Source organism: Zingiber officinale, chromosome 1A (assembly GCF_018446385.1).
Source record: "Zingiber officinale cultivar Zhangliang chromosome 1A, Zo_v1.1, whole genome shotgun sequence".
Classification (NCBI taxonomy): domain Eukaryota; kingdom Viridiplantae; phylum Streptophyta; class Magnoliopsida; order Zingiberales; family Zingiberaceae; genus Zingiber; species Zingiber officinale.
This window is the reverse complement of record NC_055987.1, coordinates 12,951,178-12,961,545: the sequence shown is the minus strand read 5'-3', so window position 1 is coordinate 12,961,545 and position 10,368 is coordinate 12,951,178. Positions and strand designations below refer to the sequence as shown.

At 36.6% G+C, this 10,368-nt stretch overlaps 1 protein-coding gene across 1 annotated transcript; it reads left to right on the top strand.

Moving 5' to 3' along the window:
• The first annotated feature begins 1,094 nt into the window (after window positions 1-1,094).
• On the top strand, window positions 1,095-8,830 carry LOC121996613. The gene is made up of 4 exons (XM_042550633.1): window positions 1,095-1,842; window positions 1,930-2,115; window positions 2,221-3,331; window positions 8,791-8,830. Exons 1-4 carry the CDS (start codon window positions 1,095-1,097, stop codon window positions 8,828-8,830), a joined length of 2,085 nt encoding a protein of 694 aa, XP_042406567.1.
• Window positions 8,831-10,368: the final 1,538 nt, after the last annotated feature.

The following is a 10,368-nucleotide window of genomic DNA, read 5'->3' as shown; positions in this document are numbered from 1 at the left end:
CCAATTTAAACCCATTCAGTACAAGAGTGTTATATGGTCTTAAATTATTTTAAATTCATAAATAAGTACTTCTATGCATTTCCTTGACCCTTTGAAGTCACTATGTGTAGTTTTCTTAAGTCATGATGTTTCAAAGTTTATGATCACCATTATTGTTGCATAATATTTGGTTAGTCCAGCATATTTAAAACAAGTATTTGGTTAGTCCAAAATATTTAAAACAAGCTGGTCATTTTAACAAACTAGGTACTTGAATGAAAAGTTAGTCAACTTGTAAACTTATAACTTCATTTATTTCGTGGAAGCAAATTTGAACAAGTCTGCTCTATAATGATGCATCAGATGCTAGACAAGTAAAATCAACTATGCTTCTTCAGCAACTCAAAAAAAGCTTTTCTTTTTGATTGTAAGCTTTTCTTCAATCAACTATGCTTTTCTTCAGCAACTAAGATCAGATGCTAGACACGCTTTTCTTCATCAACTATGCTGGTCATTTTACAATGCTGTACATTTCTTTTTGTTTGAAAGCTTTTTCTCATTTCTATACTACTTCAGCAACTTAAAAAAAGTTCCAAACATTGATTTGTTCTCTTGATATGGCTAAAGTTGGAAATCCTTAAATTAACCAAACTATTCTCCTTGTCATTGATCAACAAGCGTTAGGGAATTCTGAGAACTTTAAAACCTCAATTGCAGGAACAAAAGGAAGCTGTGAGGTGAGTGGAGGCTTTAGTCAAAGACACCAGAAGCTTAAGCTTTAAAGGTCTTTCCTTGTTACCTTTCTTTTTTTTTTTTGTATTGTATATTTTTCTTTTGTACTGTGTATTATTCTTAGGTGAGATAAATTATGAGATACCATATATTGTTGTATCCTCTTAAGTGATGATGTTTCATTCTTGATTTGTAAAGCCTTATCCCATGTCTCTTTAAATTTCATTTAAACTATATTTGTGGTCTATAGTTCTTATACTTGAATTTCACTTGTAACTTAGTTCTTTATTTATGAATGTTAAATTTAGTATATATGCATTTTATAATTTAACAATTTATTATAATGTTAAATTGATTTTAATAATTTTTTTTTTAGAATCGTTATGGATAAGAGTTGGATGATTTTACCGAGACAAACTGAGGAGTATAGAAATGGAGTTGAGTCTTTCTTACAATTTGCATTTTCTAATGCTAACATAAATGGAATGATTTTATGCCCTTGTGTGCGGTGTAAGATTGGTATATTTGTTTCAAGAGCGGTTGCTTATGATCATTTGACGGTTGATGGATTCATCAAAGGTTATACTCACTGGGTAGCTCATGGAGAAATAGCTTATAGTGCATCTACAAACTCTGATTTTGTCCAATCTCGAAAGGATGCAGATGATATGCAAGGATTAGTTTACGAGGCATTTGGGATTCCAGAGCATAATGATAGTATTATCAGCACATCAGCATTTGAAAATGATAAGGAGATTCCAACTAGAGAGGCAGAGAAATTCTATAAATTAATTGATGATTCACAAAAAGAATTATATCCAGGTTGTAAGAAATTCTCAAAACTTGCATTTATTATTCGTTTGCTTCACTTGAAGTGTCTAGGGAAAATGACCAACAGGATTTTTGATATGCTTTTAAATTTATTGAGAGAAGCATTTCCAAATGCAATGGATGATTTGCCTAAATCGTACTATGAAGCAGAAAAATTGATGAAGCAATTAGGACTTGGTTATGAAAAGTTTGATGCTTGTCCTAATGATTGCACTTTGTTTTGGAGGTTGGATAAAGACAGAATTCAATGCAAAATATGTAGTGAGCTTAGATGGGAAACATCTGAAAATGATCCTACTGGTGAGAAAAGAAAAATCGCACGTAAGGTTTTATGATATTTTCCAATAAAGCCTAGATTACAACGTTTGTTCATGTCATCCAAAACAGCATCCCATATGAGATGGCATTCTGAATCCCGTACAAAGGATGGTTACATGCGACATCCGGCTGATTCTCCATCTTGGCAAACATTTGACCATAAGGATCCAGAATTTGCAAAGGATCCTAGGAACATAAGGCTTGGTTTAGCATCAGATGGATTTAATCCATTCAAAAATATGAGTGTGACACATAGTACGTGGCCAGTTATTTTAATGTCATATAATCTTCCACCATGGATGTGTATGAAGCAACCATACTTTATGTTGTCACTATTGATACCTGGCCCATCCGCTCCAGGGAATAACATCGACATCTACTTGCAACCTCTTATTGCAGATTTGAAGGATTTATGGGAGATAGGAGTTCAAACATATGATGCATCAACTAAACAGAATTTTCAATTGCATGCTGCATTACTATGGACAATAAGTGATTTCCCCGGATATGCAAACTTATCTGGATGGAGTACTAAAGGAAAACTTGCATGCCCAGTGTGTCATCAATTTACACATTCACAATGGTTAAAACATGGTGGAAAATATTGTTATATGGGTCATCGGAGGTTTTTAAATAGTGATCATGTATTTCGAAAAAATGCTCAATTTTTTGATGGCACAGAAGAGCATGGAAGACCACCACCTATACTATCAGGAGACATGGTGATAAATGAGTTGAAAAATTTGAAATTTACTTTTGGAAAAACAGTTAATGATAATTCAGCTCTGCCATTCAATTGGAAAAAAATGAGTATATTCTTTGATTTACCATATTGGAAAGATAATGTGATACGTCACAATCTTGACCTTATGCATATTGAAAAGAATGTATGTGAATCTATTTGTGGGACATTGCTGAATATAGAAGGAAAATCGAAAGATAATCTCAAATCACGACTTGATTTGCAAGAAATGGGGATAAGATCATCACTTCATCCTATTGAGAAAGGATCAAATAAAGTTTATTTACCTCCCGCATCTTTTTCAATGGGGAAAAAAGAGAAGGATATATTTTGCAAGGTCCTAAAAAAAATCAAAGTTCCAGATGGCTATGCATCCAATATTTCACGATGTGTTCAAATGAAACCGACAAAATTAAGTGGTCTAAAAAGTCATGACAATCACATCTTGATGCAGCAATTATTGCCAGTAGCACTACGCAAAACTTTATCTAAATCTGTTCGGATTCCTTTGATTAGATTAAGCAGATATTTTCAAGAGTTATGTTGTAAAGTAATTTCTCCTACAGATTTGGTTCGTTTAAAGAGAGATATTGCTGTGATCCTATGTGAATTGGAAAAGATTTTTCCTCCATCATTTTTTGACATAATGGTTCATCTAACTATTCATTTGGCAACTGAAGTACAACTTGCTGGGCCAGTTCACTATCGTTGGATGTATCCAATTGAAAGGTATTATACAAATCTTATTGATATTTTTTTAATAAATAGTTTGTTAGATAAATAATACAAATTGTTGTGTTTTTGACACAAGGTATAACAAGAGCAAAGCCAAAAAAGAGACCAAGAGTTTAGAATTTACAATCTTCTCTTCCCTACTTGGACTCTTCTATTTATTTGTGGCAAACACATAGTCTAAATTACAAACGTCGATATCACAAACATCACGTATAATTATCAACAGCAAACACAACTAAGTAACTTCTCTACAATATTCACAGTCAATAAAACCAACCAATTCATGATTCAAATCCCTATAGTTATTTAACCAATGCAAATTAAATTAATTAGTAAAAAAAAGGGCTAGAGTTTCAAAAGCAGGTAGTGACGTTGCTGCCTCATGACAGGCCACTGCTCGATGAGGCATCGACGCCCTTCGTGTGTGACCATTTGTGAATCAACTACCTGGCGAGCCATCGGTCCCCCGCTTGTGATCGTTTATAAACTAGCCTCTAACGAACCAACGACCTGGTGAAGCTGCGACTCCCTCGAGTGTGGCCACATGTGAAGCGACCACTTGTCGCATGATGAGGTAGCTTGCGGTGCTGCAGAGAGAAAAGAAATAAGAAATAAGAAATAGGGTTACCTTTGAGTTCCTCCTTGCTTGCCACTGAGAGAGAAGAAACTTGGTTGCGCTGTAGAGAAGAAAGGAAAGAAGGGGGTGGGAGAGGGAAGAAATGTTACTGTAACGACCCACCTTCTACTACTAGGCTGTAAGGCGGATTGCTACAATTAATGCTAAACTATACTGTGCGGAAAGCTGGGCTAATTAAAATTTTACTCTACTATAACTAAGACAGCTGATAAGAAAGGTCTAAAGACCTCCTTTGCTGGTGTACATGTGCTAAAGAGGGGAAACTAAACATCCCAACTTAGCTAGGGACTCATAATTTACTTCCCAGCTAGCTGCTGATCGATCCACGGATCGATCAGACCTGCGATCGGCTGGATCGGTCGGCGAGACCGATCCAGATGTCTGATCGGTCGGCACCGATCCAGAACCCGAATTCTCCGGAAGCTTATCAGATATACCGATCGGTCGGTGACCGATCCGGTATGTCTGATCGGTCGGCACCGATCCAGAACCCGGAATTCTCCGGTTATCAGATATACCGGATCGGTCGGTGACCGATCCAGAGGATACAAGAGTATATCAGATCCGTCGATCGGTCGGCAGATCGATCCGATCGAGCTCGATCGGTCCGAGATCGATCGAGTCCGATTCGCCCGAAATCGACTTGACACTTTGGCGTGCCAAAATACAATCTAACGACTACCTACTGCATAATAAACTATTCTAACAACATGTAATAACATTCTAACATGATTACTGACATTTTAAAACATTCTTTCATAGTTCAATGCGTTCCAAATCTAAATTGCATGAAAATGAAAGTATCAAAACTAATAAGTCGAAAGTGTTGAACGTAAATGCTAACGAGTTCTAATGCATAATTAAAACTTGTTAGATCCCTGAGATCTTTCATTCCAGTTCCACACACACACATCCTCATCTGCATTGACCTCCAGCCTCCACTGCTAATCCACTTTTCTTTTACCTGTATCTGCAGTATAAGAAAAGTAGTACCTGTAAGCTAACGCTTAGTAAGAAACCATCTACCTCACAAAATCATGCATACGATGCAGTTATGATTTGAAAACATGCTATTCGAAAATATTTTGAACAGGCTAGCATGGCATGGCATACAATCATAGAAACATGGCATACTGAACAAGTCATGGCATAGCATACAACTAATCATAAAGCTAACATAGAGAACTGAACTGAAACATAATACTGAGCTAAACTAAACTAAACTGAAGCTGAAATCAACTCAACTAACATAACTGATTTTGAGTTTGAAAACTAGTACATAATAAGTGAAAATAATAAACATGCTGTTGGGCCCGGCAACTGTACTTGCTGTGCGCGCATCCCTACTAGACCCGGGGTTGCAAGTCCCGAATTTAGCAGGGTTTACTAGGTTGTCTGAACCTAGGGACGACTGTGGGAGTCCAACCCAATGGATATCTAATCCAGTACAGTGCCACTGAAAATAAAATACTGAAATAGCTAATACATGCTTTTTCATACTATTCCTAGGTTATCTGAACCTAGAGCTAGGTTATCTAAACCTAGAGGCGACTGTGGGAGCTCACCCATTGGATATCTAATCCATATAAGCTGAAATAAACTGAAAATACTGAATAGATACCTCTAAAGTATCTAACTGAGCTGTTACAAATGCCTATGGTGCATTTTTACTAAACTAGCTATTTTATCGAACACCTGGGATGCTCTAACTCTTCTCCCTATTAGGGAGACCACCTCTAGGCACCCGACAACATCTAACCTCCTATCTGAAGAGGGAAGACATGCCCGACCCATCTAAAGGTGCTCAACTAAGTCCCTAATCTGCGAAGAGAGTTAAATACACCCTAGATATCGATAAAAATCCGCATACATCCTAACTAAAGTATAAAAACTCAACCGGAAGCTATTATACTGCAGGTGAGGGGTTTCTTACCTCTTGATCATAATTTCTTACGATTCTATTCGCTAGAACTCCGGTGGAGATGATCCTCTCGACGATCCGATCACGTCTTCGCGTTCCTCTCGCGGAGAAGAACCTCTTTCGTGTTGGAGTCGTCGCCGGAAGATGAACCTAGGGACCTTGGGCTAGGGCGCCGAGAGAAGGAGGAGGAAAGAAGAGGCGGCGTGAGGTTTTGGGAGAGGAGAAAAAGTGGCGTGAGGTTTTGGTTGAGAGATTTCCAAACCAAAACTAAGTTAAAATAAACCAAACCCACTTGAACCTCCTATTTATATTAAGTGGTTAATTCGGCTAAACCCAACTTAAATATAATCGTTCCCCTCCTCTTTCAGCACAGCCCTGCTGGGTCAACTGGTTATGACATTGTCCCTCTAAATCATAGGTCTCGGGTTCAATCCCCGCCTAGGCCGTTTTACGCTTATATTTCTTTTTGCTACTTCCGCTACTCGGAAAATTCCGGAAAAATATCTAAAAATTCCAGAAAAATCCTAGAATATTTCTAAAATAAATTTGGGAATTTTTCGGGCTTTACAGTTACAGAGAGGAAAGGAAAAGATCGAGTAGGAAGGGCACTGCAGAGAGGAAAGGAGCTGGATGATGAAAAAATTAGACTATAAACAAGTAAATAAATTACTGGTATTATATCCATACTTCAAAAACACTACAATACTTTTGAGAATCACTCACAATGTTAGAGAGAAAAAGAAAAGGAAGATGAAGAACAACTTTCAATTTGAAGACTACACTTTTATTTTTTGTTGGATGATTGAACATGAATGTAGGCGGAGTATTTATAGTACTCACCATGTAAGATACACAGTTATTAGAAAACTAAATCCTATCCACAAAGAAATTTTATCCCTATTTATTGGATGAGAGAAATACTCTCGACCATAAATTCTAATTTCTATCTATTAAATTTTATCCTTTGAATGAGAAAATTACTCTCATCCATATCTTTATTCTTATCCGTTAACGGGTTGGTATTGATCTTCAACACTCCCTCTCAACACCAACCCTTTGTACTGTGCTGAGTTGATAACGGAACATCTTAAATTTGTTGGCGCTCAATCCTTTTGTGAACACGTCTGCAACTTGATTATCTGTACTAATTTGTCTCATCTCAATTTCTCCTTTCATAACTTTTTCTTTGATAAAATGATAATAAACTTCAACATGCTTAGTTCTTGCATGAAAGATCAGATTTTCTACTAAACAAATTGTTGATTGATTGTCACAATATTTTGGAACTGCATAATCTACTGGTTGATGTAGATTATTCATTAGTTGTATTATCCATATGCTCTCTTGAGCTGCCATTGCTATTGCTCGATACTCAACTTCAGTGGTTGACAATGATACAGTTGGTTGTCTCTTGCTACACCATGAGATTGTTCCATAACCAAGCTTGAATACATAACCAGTTGTTGATCTTCTGGTGTCACAATCTCCTGCATAGTCAGCATCGCAGTAGCCAACTAACTTGCAATCTTCATTTCTTTTGTACAAAAGGACATAATCAATTGTGCTATTTACATATCTTAGTATTCGTTGAGTTGCTTTCAAATGAGGCTTCTTTGGATTTTGCATGTACTGACTTATCACACTAATTGCATAAGAAATATCAGGTCGAGTTAAGGTTAAGTAGATAAGACTGCCTACCAATTGTTGATACATAGTTGCATCTTCTAAACTTTTCCCTTTATGTGCACACATTCTGACATTTGGTTCCATAGGTGTTGAGATCGACTTGCATTCGAGCATTCTAAACTTTTTCAGCAAGTCTTTGGAATATTTTTATTGACAAAGAAATATTCCATTTTGTGTGCGATTAATATCTAAACCAAAAAAATGCTTAAGTTGCCCAAGTTCTTTCATTTGAAATCAGACTGACAAATTCTCCTTCGTTTGAAGAATTTCTACTTTGTCATTATTTGTTATGACTATGTCATCCACATATACTAGTACGATAGCTAATTTTCCTTTATTTGTTTTGATAAATAAGCTGGAATATGTAGATGTTACTAAATAACCACTTTGAGTTAGAAATTCAGCAATCTTACCATACCATGCCCTCGGTGCTTGTTTCAATCCGTAGAGCGCTTTCCGTAGCTTGCACACTGATAACCATGATTTTATTGTATTATTTTCATTCATACATTCATGGTTTGATGTAGTTTTCATAAATGAAACCCATATTTATATCACATTTTATGCATTGTATCGATTTTGGACTTAATTATAAATTATTTTATTACGACTTTATTTGACGCTAATATTTGATTATTATTTTATAAGCATCAAAAGGATTGTGGACCCAATCAGATTGGATCACATTTGCGGTCAAATCTAAGGCTAAACGAGACGATCAAGCTTTGGAGCGTTATAGACCGTTCATTTGAGATCGGAGCAGATTTAAGTCATCCATTGAAGATCTGGCCCATCTAACCTAATGAGGAGTAGATCTCAGCCGTAGATAAAGATCTAGAGGTTTTGATCCAGATCTGAGTTCATCCTACCGTTAATTAAGTCTCAAAGAAATATGGAGTGTTGGATCAGATCTGAGGTTGATTTAAAAGCTTTGAGAAGCTACAGTGCTCCAGAGCTCGCGATTTTCCACTGTACCTCCGTCTTCTTCCTCTTCGTTTCCGCGGTATCAACTTCCACACTCCAGATCCAAGGACGAACTCCTTCGCTGGCAGCGAGCTTTGAACCATCCGACGACCATCAATCAAGAAGAAAGGCACGAATTGAGGGCGTTCTCCGTTCGTGTTCTCGATTCCGTGAAGTCCATCATCGGTAGAATTGGGGGTGTTCCCCGTTTTTTTGATGGCAATCTTTGGATGCTGGCTAATTCAGGCAATGCGAGCTTGAAGAGGGTGTTCCCCACAAGCTATGAACAATGTTGAATGAGCTGGAATTCAGATCTTCACCGTCGGTTGCTTGATGGGCGTTCCCGATGGCATTTCTGCTTCATGGCAGAGAGAAGGAGTTTGGACTAGGGTTTGGGTGTGGAATGCATCTTCCATTTTGTTTCATTTTTGAATTCTTATACTTTTATTCAAATCTGATGATCTGATTTCCTAGTTTTGCAATTCAGATTTTATTTTTCAATTTTGCTACTTGTTTTCTTTGAATGTTTGCAATCCAAACCATGTTTAGCTACTAAATTAGTTTGCAATCTATTTCTAGTTTTGAATTTCATGTTTCGATTTCCACAAGTACAAGTTAGTTTCGATTTAAAAAATTTAGAAAACATTTGTTCAATGCATTGGATTTATTATCACTGTAATGAAAATTTTCATTTTAGATGCTTAACACGAACTGATTGTTAACCTCAGTTAATTGTTGTGGATCATGTGAGGGATTGAATAATTTGCTAGTTGAAGAATTTGATTCAAGGATGCTTGATTAATGCTAAACTGATAAAACGAAAGTGAAGAATGTTTGGAGAAGATTAGGGGGCGTTTGGTACACGCGTTTTCCATTTTCATTTTCTGGAAAACGCGCGTTTTCTGAAAAACGATGTTTGGTTTGCATTTTTCGAGCGCGTTTTCTAAAAAATTGGCTATCGTTTTGTAGAAAAACAGAGAATGACAAAAAGTCGTTTTCTGTTTTCTAGAAAACGCGCGTTTTCCAGAAAATGAAAATGAAAACGGTGCAAACCAAACGCACCCTTAGCCTTCCTTTCCTTTGATTCTATTCTTGATTAAATTAGTTCACTTTTGAGACTTCGATGAATTTTGTTTGTAATGCGAATCAAAAGGAAGTGCCTAATTGACCTTGTTAATAAGAGAGTTCAATTTGAATCAATTCTAGAATTAACACACATTTTCTAGAATCGTTGGAAAAATACGACTTGGGACTCATTGCTACAACACTTGCCTTAATTTTAATGAGTTCATAATCTTTATTAATTTGATGTGCCACGTGACATGTAAAAAGGTCAACACCACACACATATTCAGAATGATGTTGGTTCTGAAAACCTATTGGTTGGATCATATAAATTTCCCATCCAATTCTCCATGAAGAAAAGCATTCTTCACGTCCATCTTCCATATATTCCAGTTTTTGTCGGCTGCAAGTGCAAGTAGGATTCGTATAATTGTAAGTTTCGCCACTGGACTAAATGCTTCATCATAATCTAGTCCATATTGTTGAGACCACGAGCTACCAATTGAACCTTGTACCTCTCGATTGACCCATCTGGACGACAATTTATTTTGAAAACTCACTTGCAAGAAATGAGTTTCACATCTTTTGGTTTTGGTATGAGATCCCAAGTTTGATTTTGCTACAGTGCATCAATCTCTTCTTTCATAGCTATCACTCACTCAGGACCTTGCGATGCTTCTTTAAATGTCTCAGGCTCTGTTTCTTCTTCAACTATGGCTGCATTGATATATTTTAAATTTGACCTTCATGTTCTTATTG

Coding starts and splice junctions, on each gene's coding strand:
- LOC121996613 (XM_042550633.1), top strand. CDS start 1,095: ATGGATAAGAGTTGGATGATTTTACCGAGACAAACTGAGGAGTATAGA. Junction 1,843..1,929: donor ATCTGAAAATGATCCTACTG/GTGAGAAAAGAA, acceptor CATCCAAAACAG/CATCCCATATGAGATGGCAT. Junction 2,116..2,220: donor AAATATGAGTGTGACACATA/GTACGTGGCCAG, acceptor CATCCGCTCCAG/GGAATAACATCGACATCTAC.